General features: G+C 42.6%; 1 protein-coding gene across 1 annotated transcript; it reads left to right on the plus strand.

The window, feature by feature from the left end:
- Positions 1–3,154: 3,154 nt before the first annotated feature.
- LOC149524636 (uncharacterized) lies at positions 3,155–15,566 on the plus strand. The gene has a single exon (XM_089777054.1). It carries the CDS (start codon positions 13,958–13,960, stop codon positions 15,296–15,298), a length of 1,341 nt encoding a protein of 446 aa, XP_089633180.1. The 5' UTR covers positions 3,155–13,957; the 3' UTR covers positions 15,299–15,566.
- Positions 15,567–15,940: the final 374 nt, after the last annotated feature.

The following is a 15,940-nucleotide window of genomic DNA, read 5'->3' on the forward strand; positions in this document are numbered from 1 at the left end:
ATATAATCACTATAGAATTCTGTTAAACTGATAAGACTATATCAGTTACATTGTATATTTCCCAAAATATTATCATATTGTTAGAATTTCTGGTGTACGCTATTATTTTTCAGATGCCTATTGTAAAGTTTTGGAGAAATACTGGTTTTCAACAAACTTTACAGAAAACAGTTTAATAAATGCTGCCAAACATTTTAAAATATTTTTGGTACAATCCCTTTGCTATATTTTACATATCTCTGACTGTGCATCACTGATTACCCTGTGCACCAATGCAGAGTCTGATTTTTTTTTGAAAGACAATTTTTAAAATTATTTTAGAAAGAAGAGGTATGTTCTCTTTCATTAAATCATCTTGGCAGTATTAGAAAAAGCTACTGACAAGCCTTGTTCTCTGTAAATCATCAAATAATCGCCGAGGAAATGTCAGATAGTCTTCATTGAATTTTAAACTTTTAATATTCTAAAAGAAAGTCTCATCTTCCATCGTCCTCATGGAAACCTGGGTCTTTCTATTTGGGATGAAATATGAGATGCCATGATAAAAAGACTCAATATTTTACACAATATTTTCAAGCTTTCATTGGCCAACGCTACTGAGGGCAATTTTGATAATTAACAGTTGAAATAAAGTGTTTTAGTAAATAGCTATGTGAGGTCTATATATCTTAATCTTCTACTATGCTAAAAATTAGCTAAACCAGCTTAGTAATTGGACCCAATCGAACACACTTACAATTCAAAAATTGAGCCACCTCCTATCTTCCATTTTTGAATCTGTTCATGAGATCAAAGAGATCACTATCTTTGGAGGGAGGAGTGGAATAAATAAAAAAAGTAGCCCCAAGAGATCTTAATGTAGGAAAGAAAAGTGTGAAATCTATTGACTATGTTGGGTTTTTATGGCAATTACTGTACATGTATGTGTAAAACTTTTTGCAGCATTCCTCTGGAAATTAAAACAACATAAAATCTTTACTCACAGCTGGTTGTTTGAGCTGTATATAAAATCTCTGGGCCCATTTTAGTGACAAGTGCCAGATTTCCAAATCATTTAAGCCCTATACTCCAAGCCTTGTCTCCACTTACCAGGACATCAGTGCTGTAGAGATTGGTCCCCCGGACTTTGATTTAGCAGGCCTAGTAAGGACCCTCTAAATTGACCGCTGATCGTGCCACCGTTGACTCTGGTATTCCATTGGGTCGCAAGGAATAAAGGAAGTCACAATGACTTCTGCAAGACAGGATTTGGCAATCTGGGCTTTAACTCTGGAACTCCCGCACACTGTTTTCTGCAAGGACAAGGTCCATTTACTACCCCATCTTACTGAGGGTGGTCTTCTTCTTCCACTAGGACATCATCTTACCAATGTACTGCCCCAAACCTCACAAGACAGAGGAGGAGAAGCAGCTGCATGCCCTGGATGTTAGGAGGACTTTTGCCTTTTACCTAGAATGTACTAAACCATTCTGCAAATCATCTCAGCTATTCATTGCAGTTGCTGACCCGGATGAAGAGCATGCTGGTTCCACACAGTGGTTAGACACTGGATTACCTTATGTATCCAATCTCCTACGATTTTGACAGGGTTCCCCTAGTGAAGATTGTGCAGGTCCATTCAACCAGAGCCCAGCATTGTCAGTGGCCTTCCTGATACAAATGCCAGTCCAGGACATGTATAGAGCCGCAATGTGATCCTTGGTCCACATGTTCACAGCCTACTATGCCCTCATGCAGCAAGCTAGAGATGACATTGGGTTCAGCATGGTCATGCTTCAGTCTGAGACCATGAACATCCACTCACCTCTGTAGCTACTACTTGAGTCATCTAATGTGGAATGGACATGAGCAAACACTTTTTTTTAAACTGGTATTCAAGATGTTACTTACGTCCATTCCATGACCTGCCTTCCGTCCCCATTGTCAGAGTTTCTGGAAAAAAAGAACTGAGCTTGGGGGAAACGTGCAGCACACCTTATACTATGCCATAGCAATGCCACTTCAAGGGTCACCAGAGCTGCTCCTCTGTGCATGCTGGTAGGGAAAAAACTTCCAACACTGTTGTATGTGGTAAACACACACACCTAATGTGGAATGGCCATAAGCAAAACATCTCGAAGAACACCAGTTACAAAAAAGTATCTATTTTGTCTCCCACACATATTTAACTAAAATGTTATATATATATAAAAATCCCTCTGATTTACTGCATGTTGGCAGCATAGGAGCATTCTTATGTCCTTCAAGTGCCACTCAGCAGCCAAGATGAGCCATTATATTTATTTTATAGTGCACAAAAACATACTAGATGTTTAACAGAAATTGAAGAAAGACATGATTCCCGTGCTCTAAAGAGTTGATAATGTAACTACGAATTTGGGACTCAGCAAGTTGGGATGGTTAGAAAAAAAGAGGGCATAAAGTGAAAGAGGATCTGGATTACAGCCATACAATAATACAGTTACTAACTTCAGACATGTATACATCATGATGGTCCAGTTGAGGCATCTTTATGTAAATAACAGATGCAATGAAAGCAAGATATAAGATGATGAATTTTTTTACTAATTTATTGTAAATTTCAGGGAAAAGCTGAGTATTTGAAAGAGAGTAGATGGTAAGAAAAATGCATATCCATTTGGATAAAATGTATACATTTAAGATCAGAATTATCTATAATGTAAGTATCATTTCATCATATTGGCCTGTCATAGAACTCTTTTTATTCCATTTGATAGCATTTATGGTGACCGGACAGATAATGGGTTATAGTGGTTATACCGTCAAATTGATTTAAAAACATATTTTCATTCCTAAACAATATAGTTACTGTTGTAGGTTTACATAATGTTTGTGTTTCTGAGCTGCTTATATATGGATTCCCAGTGTAGTTCTTGAAATTGCAGGATATGAACATATCATCTGCAAGAAGAACCCACTTACAAATGTTGTAAGTTTAGAAAACAAGAAATATGTCTAGTTCTCTTTGGAATCACCTCTTAAGATGCTGTTGTTTACAATAAGTCTGTAGTTCAAAAGAATGCATTTTTATCAAAGTGTTGTTGATTTTTCCAGGTTGAAAATAAATCAGAGAAGGGAGAACGAAAGGGAAGGAAGGAGGAGAGAGAAAGACTTTTCAAAGATACAGGAGAGTAGTAAAAGCAAGGTTCACCTATGACATAATAGATGTATATAGTTGCTGTTGAAAATAATCTGTCTCATACATGAAAAAGTTGCAAAAATCTAAAAATAAAACGTTTTAATATTCCTGAAACATTTTTGAGACTTCATTTCTAGGGCTACTAGCTAGCTCAGTTGATTGTACAATTTTGGATCCAGGGGGCTATAAGTATTCTCCAGTTTTAAAATTTTAGGTCTGTGACCTCGGAAATCAGCATTAGTGGGAACCCAGAGTTCCGTGAAGAATGGGGCAATGCTCAAAATGAATGTTTAAAAAGGTAAATGAAAACTTAGAGCATGATTATTGTTGGCATGCAGGTCTTTTTAAAACATCATTATGTGATTAATTTCTATAGCATGTGTGATCCTTTAGCTTGGCAGCTCCAGAAGGCATCCAAGCCCTTATGGGTATTTCTCAAATGCTATGGTCGTCCCATGTCAACTGACACAGGCATCTGGGGCTTGTGTTGAGTGGTGGAGGTCTAGGTTGGATATTAGGAAATACTGTTTCACTGGGAGGGTGAGGAAGCTTTGAAATAGAATTCCTAGGGAGACAGTGGAATATCCATGCAAAGCCCTGGCTTGGATGATTTAGTTGGGGTTGGTCCTGCTTTGAGCAGGGGATTAGATTGGATAACTTTCTGACGTTTCCTCCTACTGTAATTTTCTGAGAGTCTTAGTGAATGGGTAAACAAGAAGAAGGACTAAGTGGACTTGCAGGCTCTAAAATATTACGGTTTTGTTTAAGTTCAGTTATTTAACAAAAATCTACATTTTAAGCTGCACTGTCATGATAAAGATTGCACTACAACTGAGGATTTTTAGGTGCAGAAATAAGAAGTATTAGTTCATTGGAATATAACTTCAGTTTGTTCGAACTCTTACAGTCTAATGAGGATGTTATGAGATGCTAACTTCTGGAAGTTTCAAGGCAGTAAAGAACCAGATACGGAAGAAAAGACAGATATGCATGAAGAAGCCCAAATTTTTAATATGAGTAGATATTACAGAATCCAAATACAGTAGAATGCCAAAGAGAAAGGATAGGAAGATAGGAGTCTCAATCCACCGTATTTACTATCGTCTTTGTCTATCTTACATTACATGCTAGGATACTGATATTTTACTATTTAAAGCCTAATCGATCAGTAAACATGATAGTTGAGAACTTTTCAACAAGAAACTTGCAATCTGAATATGGGATAATGACTTGTACTTAGATCCTAAAGTTTGCTAGATTTCAGCAAAACTAAGAGGAATGACTCTATAGGAGGGGAGTTGAAAAGTTTTAGTAAGAAACAGGTAAATGAGAATACTTTCAAAATATGTAGCCTGCAGAAAAATTCTTGTATATGTTAACCCATCAAATAGTCTCATGATGCAAGTGTAACACCAACATATCCTGGTTACTGATGGCTGGGATCAAACCTAGGACCTCTGGAAGTAATCACATGAGCCTCTACTACATGAACTAAAACACACATCTCTATTAGTCAAGAATGTAGCAGGCTCATAGCTCTCTAACTGGTCTAGCTGCCACTAGAAGGGAATAGTGCCACAGAAGGTAAGCAATTTTTTATTTTTTTGCTTGTATAAGCGCTGTACTTTTTTCCTATTTGAAACTATTAGGCAGCAACTTTCTTTTACCTTGCACATAATTCCATGGCAGAAGTGAGTCTCCAATGCAGATTGCCAAGGTTTTTGAAATTTGTTAGGTATTAGATAGTGCTTTGGTGGTGAAACACATGGGCTGACAAGTGAAGGGCCATGACTTTCTTCCCTAAATGCATTTTAGAACCATATGTTTGTGTCTTGTTCTTCAGTTCAAATCCTTTCATAAGTAACATTTGATAGATATTTTAGTTAGTTCCTGTTTTTGAAATTCATGCCCTGCTCCATGTCTCCTGGAAATCCCAAGAGACATAGGATTCTTATGTGAGAGATTTGTTTTCTAAATCGGTCGCATGGGATTGCAGCTCTGTGGTTAGATTGATATGAGGCATTTCAGCCATCTGGCCCCTATATGAGAGACCCTGAAAACATTAACTATTTCCTCTGCCTTAGTGATATTGGAGAATAAAAAGTGTTTTGGATTTTCGCCAGAGAATATTTTATATCCAGTTACACAAAGAACCTCAAAGACAGATAGAACTAGCTCTGGTGGTTGATGTCCTGCTCCTATTTCTCCTTCATTCGGAGAAACCATAGGAAGCCCCTGAGATTCAAGTCTTGGGTTGAGGGAGAATAAGTGAAATATTTAAATTCTGACAGATTCTGATCCTCTGGCAACAAAGATCTTCTAAAAAAAAATTGAGAGATCGAGCAATATGCTCTCAGATCTAGCATATCCATTAAAGGGAATATGAAAATAGGGTTCGTGATTACCAGAATTTCCTTTCTATTATGTGAATCTAGAATGTGGCCATTACTAGAACTGGTTGTAAAGTTTCTAGTGGAATATTTTTCCATCAGAAAATAACAATTGAAAGAAACTATTTTGCAGAAACATGGCTTTTGGTGAGTTCTTTGATGGAACACAAGCTCGTTTTGAGACGAAACCTTACTGATTTCCTTCACTATCCTGGCTCCTCTGCGGCCTGTGTGAAAAATTACCTCAACATCAGAATCCCAGGGCTTCTGGAGTTCTACAGTAGCTGGGCAGCCCCACCACATAGACTTCCCTAGAGCTGAGGACCTCAGGGTTTCCCAATTCCTAGGTCAAATATCTCCCAAAGCCTAGGGAGCCAGCTGCCTTGAGAGTTGGGGTAATCTGAAGACCCAGCTGGCAGAGGAGTCTGAAAGGCCTGGATCTCAGACACAGACCATCCACATGGCAGGGCTTTTCTCCCGCTTCGGACCATAAAGCCTTGGCAGGAGCTGACTGTAATACATATGATTCGTATCCATTTCATGGCTGCCCATTAACTAATCAGTGGTGTGTAGCCATGAAATGTAACAAAAATCATGTCAATTAAGAACAGCAGCTGCTAGGAATCTCAGAAAACATCATTTATGGTGTTTCCAAAATGAAATATTGCAGGATTTCAGTTACAAGAAAATTATCATGGTTTTGGCTTTTTATTCTGATTAGAATAAAAATATCCCCAAACTTGGAAATTATAATGGAACAGGACTTCAGTTTCCTGGCCACTCGAGGCATTATATGATATAATAAACATATTTCATGATGGGCTCTTAAAATAGTGCTATTATAACTCTGGCAAGTTCCTGAAATATGTTTGAGACATCTTTCGAGTAAGAGGAAGACCGTATTTAGATGCAGACTGGCTAACCTAGTGAGGAGGGCTTTAAACTAGGTTCAGCAGGTGACCAAAGCCCACAGGTAAGTGAAGAACATAGAGACCTGGGAGATGGGTCAGAAATGGGAGGGAATGTGAGCTATAATAGAGAAAAAGGAGGGACAAGGCAGAACTGGGAGGCAAGATCAAATCAGTATCTTAGATGGCTGTATACAAATGCAAGAAGTATGAGTAATAAACAGGAAGAACTTGAAGTGTTAATAAATAAACACAACTATGATGTTGGTATCACAGAAACTTGATGGGATAATATGCATTATTGGAATATTGGTATAGAAGGGTACAGCTTACTCAGAAAGGATAGGTGGGGGAAAAAAAGAGGAGGTGTTGCCTTATATATTAAAAATGTATACACTTGGACTGAGGTGGAGATGGACGTAGGAGACAGATGTTTTGAGAGTCTCTGGGTTAGGCTAAAAGGAGTAAAAAAGAAGGGTGAAGACATGCTAGGGGTCTACTATAGATCACCTACCCAGGTGGAAGAGGCGGATAAGGCTTTTTTAAAACAACTAACAAAATCATCCAAAGTGCAGGATTAGGTGGTGATAGGGGAGTTCAACTATCCAGACATATGTTGGGAAACTAACACAGTGGGACACAGACTATCTAATAATTTCTTGGACGTCGTTGATGACAACTTTTTATTTCAGAAGGTTGAAAAAGCTATTGAGGGGAAGCTGTTCTAGATTTGATTTTAATAACGAGGGAGGAACTTGTTAAGAATTTGAAAGTGGAAGGCAGCTTGTGTGAAAGTGATCATGAAATTATAGAGCTCAAGATTATAAGGAACTAGCCAATTAGACCGTCATAAGACGGGATTTTCAGGTCTCTCCTCCATGTCGGTCTTCTCTCCTGAGCCTCCAGTCTCTCGCTCTATCTCTCCTCTCACTCTGTGTTTTTCTTCTCCTCCTCCTGCTGTGTGTGTCTCTCTCTCTTTCTCGCTGTCCTCCACCTCCTCTCCACCGCCTCTGTTCTCCTCTGTGTCTGCTCTGCTTTCCTCCTTTTGAATCCGGCACCCTTTCCTGACATCAGAGATGCATGCTCGTCTAGACTCTGCCCTCTGGCTGTTCCCTCTGGGCAGCGCTGTTGCCTCCTGCTGTGGCGCTCGCCTGACTTCTGCGCCGCTCAGCCGGGCCGCCGCGCAGGAGCAAGCAGTGCAAGCGGCCGTTTGGGGTCCACGCTCCTCATGCATTTTTATTCTTGTAAATCTACCCACCTCCACATTTCAATGTTACAGAGTCACAGACATTGCACTACTATATATATGATGGTAAAAGGGAGAACAGCAAAATAGAGAAAATGGATTTCAGGAAGGCAGATTTTGGTAAGCTCAGAGAGTTGGTAGGTAAGCAAGACTAAGGAGAAAAACAACTGAAAAGAGTTGGCAGCTTTTCAAACGGACATTATTAAAGGCCAAAAAGCACGCTATTCTGCTGCGTAGGAAAAATAGAAAGTATGGCAAAAGGCCACCTTGGCTTAACCAGGAGATCTTGCATGATCTAAAAATAAAAATGTCATGAAAAGTGGAAACTAGGACAAATTACAAAAGATGAATATAAGCTAACAATACTGGTATGTGGGGAAAGATTAGAAAGGCAAAGGCACAAAATGAGCTCATACTAGCTACGGCCATAAAGGGAAACAAAAAGACATTCTATAAATATATTAGAAGCAAAAGGAAGACCAAGGACAGGGTAGGCCCATTGCCCAGTGAGGAAGGAGAAACAACAGCCATGGTGCAATCATATGCTAATATCTTTATGGATGAATAATTCTTCTGATCTACACAGGATACCATATTATCCCAACAAGATTTTTTTTCTTCTATTCTACAATCAACTTTCTCTTCCATTGTTCAAGAGACTGAAGTTCTGTGGCGTGCAATCAAATCTTGTTTTGTCAAACTTCTGGCTAGCATTTGTTGAATTCCAATGTTCCAATGTAAATGGCAGAGTTGCTTAATGACTTCTTTGTTTCGGTCTTCACCGAGAAGTTTGATGATGAAGGAATGCCTAACATAGTGAATGCTAGTGGGAGGCGGGTAGGTTTACAAGATAAAATAAAAAAAGAGTAAGTTAAAAATCACTTAGAAAAGTTAGATGTCTGCAAGTCATCAGGGCCTGATGAAATGCATCCTCGAATACTGAACGAGCTGATAAGAGGAGGTATCTGAGCCTTTAGCTATCATCTTTGGAAAATCATGGAAGATAAGAGAGATTCCAGAAGACTGGAAAAGGGCAAATATAGTGCCCATCTATAAAAAGGGAAATAAGATCAACCCAAGAAACTATATACCAGTCAGTTTAACTTCTATGCCAGAAAAGATAATGGACACGTAATTAAGGAATTCAGTTGCAAACACCTGGAAGATAATAAGGTGATAGGGAACAGCCAGCATGGATTTGTAAAGAACAAATCATGTCAAACCAATCTGATAGCTTTCTTTGATAAGATAACGAGTCTTGTGCATAAGGGAGAAGCGATGGACATGGTATACTGGGACTTTAGTAAGGCATTTGATACAGTCTCACATGATCTTATCAATAAACTAGGCAAATACAACTTAGGGCTATTATAAGGTGGGTGCATAACTGGCTGGATAACCATTCTCAGAGAGTAGTTGTTAATGGTTCACATCCTGCTGGAAGGGCATAACAAGTTGAGTTCCGCAGGGGTCTGTTTTGGGACTGATTCTGTTATTAATATTTTCATCAACATTTTAGATACTGGCATAGAGAGTACGATCATTAAGTTTGCAGATGATACCAAGCTGGGAGGAGTTGCAACTGCTTTGGAGGATAGGGTCATAATTCAAAATGATCTGGACAAACTGGAGAAATGGTCTGAGGTAAATAGGACAATGTTTAATAAGGACAAATACAAAGTACTCCACTTGGGAAGAAACAATCTGTGTCTCACATACAGAATGTGAAATGACTGTCTAGGAAAGAGTAATGCAGAAAGGAATATAGGGATCATAGTGGACCACAAGCTAAATATGAGTCAACAGTGTGATGCTGTTGCAAAAAAAATAAACATTATTCTGGGATGCATTAACAAGAGTTTTGTGAGCAAGCCACAAGAAGTCATTCTTCCGCTCTACTCTGCGCTGATTAGAGCTCAACTGGAGTACTGTGTCCAGTTCTGGACACCACATTTCAAGAAAGATGTGGAGAAATTGGAGAGGGTCCAGAGAAGAGCAACAAGAAAGATTAAAAAGGTCTAGCGAACGTGACCTATGAAGGAGGACTGAGAGGGGACATGATAGCGGTTTTCAGGTATCTAAAAAGATGTCACAAAGAGGAGGAAGAAAAATTGTTTTTGGCCTCTGAGGATAGGGCAAGAAGCAATAGGCTTAAACAGTAGTGAGGGTGGTTTAGGTTGGACATTAAGAAAAAGTTCCTAACTGTCACGATGGTTAAACACTGGAATAAGTTGCCTAGGGAGGCTGTGCAATCTTCATCTCTGGAGATATTTAAGAGCAGGTTAGATACATATCAGGGATGGTGTAGATAGTACTGAATCCCTGCCATGAGGGCAGGGGACTGGACTCGACCTACTGAGGTCCCTTCCAGCTCTAGTGTTCTATGATTCTATGGTCTTATTCAGTTAAGTGTAAGTTCCTTTTGGTATTGTGGGCTGGGACTGAGACCTCTTGAAGGGGAAGTTGTGACAGTTATGAGACTAAGAAGTTCAAAGTCTTGCACCAACATCTAAGCCTTTCTATGTCTCAGCTCTGTCTTCACACAGCACGCAGATTCATCATACCAAGGTTCTGCCCAATTCTTTGCAGGAATTCCATAATGTCTCAGGATCTTCCAGAGAGCTTCTGTGTACTCTATCAAACACTTTCATAAAATCAAGGAAGTTTAAAATATTTTTCTGTTGGTACTCTAAGATTTTGTCAATAAGTCATTACAAGTAGAAATCCTGATCTGAAATCAACCTACCAGAACAAAATCCAGCTTCCCTGAATGTTTTAACACCACCAATTTTCATCCTATTCAAAATGATAATGCAAAACACTTTTCTGGGTACCAATATAAAAGTCACCCTGCTGTAGTTATCACAAATAAGCTGTTTCCCTTTTTCAGGAATTTTACATATGACCTCACTTCTTTGAGAGAGATGTCTCCATGGATGCTCTATGTCTGGTCTTTGTGCCTATATCAGAGATTTTCAAGCAGTACCTGCACAGGCTACACATGCATAGTGCCATCGGCTTGGGTGTGCATATTGGAACTGCAGATGCGCAGCCTGAGCCCTTCAGTTCCTTCTCGAACATCCTTGGCTGAGATGAAGCTCCACAGTTCCCTTCACTCTTTAGATGGTACATAGTTCTTAAGTTAATTTAGTAGATAGTTATTTTTGTTCATGTTACTCTTAGTCTTAGCATGTTAGTATATAAAAAAAACCTTTTAAAACATTATTAAAATGCCTGGTTCTTTGGGCTTCAAACACTGTTTCCTGCAGAGAGGTGATGCCAGATTCTGACAGACATTCTCAATGTGTCAGATGCCTCAGTGAAGATCATTTGCCTCAGGACTGCCCTCACTGTGCCAACCTTAAGGCCAGGGCTCCCAGGGATAGAGATCTTCACCTGAAGATCATCTCTTGGAAAGGAATCTGCACCATGCTTCTGATCTGGGATTACAACCTACGGGGGTACGATCATCTCCAGGTTCTCCTCATGGCAAACAGGAGTTCCTCAGTTCTTCACAGTGACTTTTCTGCTAAGAAATGGTCTCCCACAAGATCAGAGGTCTTCACACGTCAGCACCTACAACGCCCATGCCATGTCAGGCACCATGGCACCACCTGCCGGCTCAGGTACTAATCCCAAAGAGTCTAAACAACATGCCAAACCAGTGCCAGCAAAGGCCTCGGCACCAACAACTACATCAGCACCACCGTTGGCACCATTGCTGCCAATGAAGACTACAGCACTGACAAAGCTGACACCACTGATATGCCCCATGGCATCGACAGTACTGTTGGCACTGACCACAGCATTGGCACCAATCATTTCCTTGGTGCCACTGACTTATCAACACTCTCTGCCTTCTACACTGACTACTCCATCAGCTCCGTACATACCAACATTGGAGAAACGGGCACCAATACTTGGGGCATCGTTGCCTTACATTCAGCACATATAACATCTTCAGTACTGACATACTGCCCAGACCACATCATCACAAGTGGTGTCCCCAGCTCCATCATGTTTCTCCAGAGACAATGAGAAGGTCATACAGGCCTTTTTCTCTCTACTCCATAAACCTCCAGCACGCTACTACAAACAGCGCCTCAAGAGCTTTCCTTACACATAAACTTGTTCGAACTCCACAGTACGTGCAATGCCTGCCAACACTTCTTGTCCATGATTGCCCATAAATGTGTGGTTCCTTATAGTGTTGCCTGTTTTCTATGTCAACTGGCAAGGGGGAACCAGGCTGTCTAAATGGATCAGATTCTGTATCAGGCTTTGCCACACCCTCAAAGGTCTTCAACCACCATTATGCTTGACAGCTCATTCCACAAAAGCCATCTTTTCATCCACTGTGTACCTTTACAACATACTGCTCACAGACTTTTGCAATGCTGCCACCTGGACATCACAACTTACCTTTGTGAAACATTATTCACTTTCCTATGGGGACAAAGTCCAGACTTAAGTGGGCACTGGGTTTCCACAATATTCTGAAGCCCCAGCCATCACAGGACGAAACTACTTGTTAATCACCAGATGTGGAGCATCCACAGGGACATCTCTTGAAGAAACGAAGGTTACTCATGCAGTAACTGGAATTCTTTGAGAATAGTGTCCCTGTGGATGCTACACAACCCACTCTCCTCCCTTCTGCTTCAGACTTCAGGGGCCTCCAAGGGAGAGAAGGAACTGGAGGGCTTGGGCTGTGCATGTGCATGGTGGCCCATGCAGGGACTGCTTGAAAATCTCCAATCTAGGCAATGGGACAGCATCAAGACCAGATACAGAGCATCCACAGGGACACTCATCTCAAAAATCTTCAGTTCTTCTTCGAGTGGCCCCGTGGGTGCTCCACTGTAGGTGTCGGGTCCCGTCCCGGCGCCGCGGCTTGGAGAATTTTCATAGCAGTGTCCCGCCAGCCCGCGCATGCGTGCTCCTTCAAAGCGCCGTTCGCGCCTTTGATCAGCCGCGCGCAGGCTGGCAACCGCCAGTTCCTCTCAACCACCTCAGGTCGCGGTCGGAGCTCCCTGTGTTGTTAGATATATCTTTCTCATTAGCATTATTAGTTTGTTTTCTCAGTGTAGATAGTTATTTTAGGATTAGTCGTGTTCCTGTTCTACAGTTCTATTGTAAAAAAAAAAATAAAAAAAAAAAAAAAGTTTTCTCTTCAGATCAACTCGTTAGCGCTATGGCCAAGCGCTAAAGAAAATTGAAATTGACAAAGCTTACCGAGGTCGGCATCTAGCCACCCTCTACGCCTAGCAATGCCGGGATCCCCCGGTTTTAAGAAATGTTCACTCTGCCGCGAAGCTATGCCCGCGGCTGATGGCCATGACGCTTGCATAAGGTGCTTGGGTAAGTCACACGTTCCCCAAAAGTGCACCCATTGTTGCAAGTTTACGTCCAGAGCCCGCAGAGAGCGGGAATTAAAGATCCGCATGATGTCGTTTGACAAAGCGCTGCTGCCTGATCCGATACCCTCTCCAGCCTCAGCAAAAGCTTCTGATTCAAAGAGGAGAGCGGCTTCTCCCAGACCGGTAACTTCAAAGAGAGCAAAGCCGTCCCCGGCTCGCTCCCTCCCTCCGGCAGCCTCAAGGGCTTCGGCAGCCCCCAAATTGACCTCCACGGGGTCCCGCTGCTCTACTGACCCTGCTGATAGGGGATCGAAAACGCAGAGGGCTCGGGCTGCTTCGGTGCCGGCAGCAGCAGCGCCGGCTTCAGTTTCGCCGGCTGGTGGTGCAGCGTTACCGCTGAAACTGACAAGCCAGCCGGTGCCGGGTTCGCAGGCATCAACGTCAATGGTGCGGGATCCAGTGGCACCGCTCGTGACAGCACCGGCATCTGCGGCACCGGACCCAGCCATGCGCATTCTTGACATGGCGCCACCGGCAAATTTAATGACGTCGGCACCGAGCACTTCATCGGCACCGACAGCGGAGCAGCTGCAGCTGATCTCCCCGGCACCGCTCTGCGTTCACTCTGTACAGAGCTCTCCAGCTGACATGGAAACTGACAGTACCTCATTACATAGGAAAGCTCTATCGAAGACTCCTGGGAGGGACAGATCTGCCTCCCCAATTTTCTCACCAGGACCATCTCCATCGCCACCAAGGCGTGCACGGTATCGAGACTGTAGTGCCTCTCCGATCCATGTTGCATACAAGCGGCGCGATTATAGGGACACAGTATATCTAGAAGCACAGCGATCTCACTCACGATCTCGTTCACCAAGTCGGTCATATAGATATGAGTCTTCTAGACGTTCTCCACGTCGCGTCTATTACATTCAACGCACTAGTGCACATTCGTCGCGTCATTCTTCTCTGTCACGCTCTGAGCGCTACTACGGGCACTACTATCGCTCATGTGACGACGGTACCCACCGTGAACATATATTACCTTCACATAGGGGATCATCCTGCAACTGCCGATCACCAATCACACCGATCACCTCATCCACAACAGCTAAACTCACCTCCTCCATTGACAAGCCAATCTGTCCAACAGGATCAGTCCGAGTTGGAGGAAGGGCAGCTGTCTGACACCGAGGACCCTAAGCCAGAAACCTCTCCAGCGGACTGCGCATCGTCCTCACCAGATGAGGCAGTCTGTCCAGGTGAATTGTCTCCACCAGACGATCTAAAACAGTTCCAGGACCTGTTTAAACGGGTGGCAGGCATGCAGGAAATACAGCTGGCAGATGTTCCAGTGAGAACACATTGCCTATTAAAGAACCTCCGCCCACAGCAGCGTGCAAAAATCGCCTTACCAATTGACGACGCGATCATGGAAGTGGCGGACGAGATATGGCAAACTCCAACATCGGTTACTCCTACGAATAAGAAAGCCGATAAGAAATATTTCGTGCCGGCGAAGGGGTTAGATTTTCTATTCAACCACCCTCAGCCCAATTCGTTAGTGGTTGACGCAGCGCAGCGAAGGACCAAAGCACCACAGTACAGAAGTGCGCTCCACGATAAAGACAATAAAAAGTTGGATCTGTTTGGTAGAAAGGACTACTCTTCAGCCACACTCCTATTACGTATGGCTAACTACTCGGCTCATTTATCAAATCACAACTTTGATAATTATTCGAAGCTAACGGAGTTGTTACATCATCTTCCAGACGCTAAGAAACCACTATTAAAAGCAATAGTTCAGGAAGGATATGCAGCATGTAGTACTGCATTGCAAATTGCAATGGACGTGGCAGACACAGCAGCTCGGGCCACGGCTACGGGTATCGCAATGAGGAGGTCGTCATGGCTTTCCTCTGCAGGAGCACCGAAGGAGATGCAAAATAAGGTTGAGGATCTCCCCTTTGATAAGCTTAAACTTTTCGCAGCAAATACTGATGAGGTTCTCCATTCAGGCAAGGATTCTCGTGCCACCTTACGTACGCTGGGGATGTACACGCCCAATTTTAAACGAAGGCGCTATTACCCTTATCAGAGAAGATATGATTTTAACTTTTCCAGACAACAGACACGCATGTCGGAAAATCAGCGCCCTAGGCAATGTCCTCAGAGGAAACGACCCCAGCAAAACCGTTCAACCAACCAGTCTTCAAACAAGCAGCAGATTTGACTTCCCTGTCGAGGTTGCAAGCACGCCTCCCTCGATCAACACGGAAAACGACACTTCTTTTTTCCACCATCGACTGAAATCATATTACCACCAATGGTCCAACATCACCACAGACAGATGGGTACTAGAAGTGGTGCAGTACGGCCTCTCAATTCCTTTCCTCTCCATTCCTCCTCCCACTCCACCCACCCCGTCCCTTTTCAGGGACCCTTCTCACGAGCAACTGCTGAAACAAGAAGTCCTCCGTTTGCTCGCTATCGGGGCAATAGAGAGAATACCCAAACAATTTTGGGGAAAAGGCTTTTATTCCCGGTATTTCCTCACACCGAAGAAATCGGGAGGCTGGAGGCCCATTCTAGACCTCCGAAAGTTAAACAGTCACCTTCGGAAGTGTCGATTCAAGATGGTGACCTTAGCAACTATCATTCCATCATTGAACAAAGGAGATTGGCTTGCAGTCCTCGACTTACAGGACGCTTATTTCCACGTAGCTATTCACGTGGCTCACAGGCGTTTTCTTCTATTCCAATTGGGGAACGAACATTTCCAGTACACGGTTCTACCATTCGGACTGGAGTGTGCTCCCAGGGTCTTCACCAAAACTATAGCAGTAGTGGCGGCCCATTTATGCAGGGCAGGAGA

The sequence above is a fragment of the Pelodiscus sinensis genome, chromosome 3 (assembly GCF_052426305.1).
Source record: "Pelodiscus sinensis isolate ZL-2025 chromosome 3, ASM5242630v1, whole genome shotgun sequence".
In the NCBI taxonomy this organism is placed as follows: Eukaryota; Metazoa; Chordata; order Testudines; family Trionychidae; genus Pelodiscus; species Pelodiscus sinensis.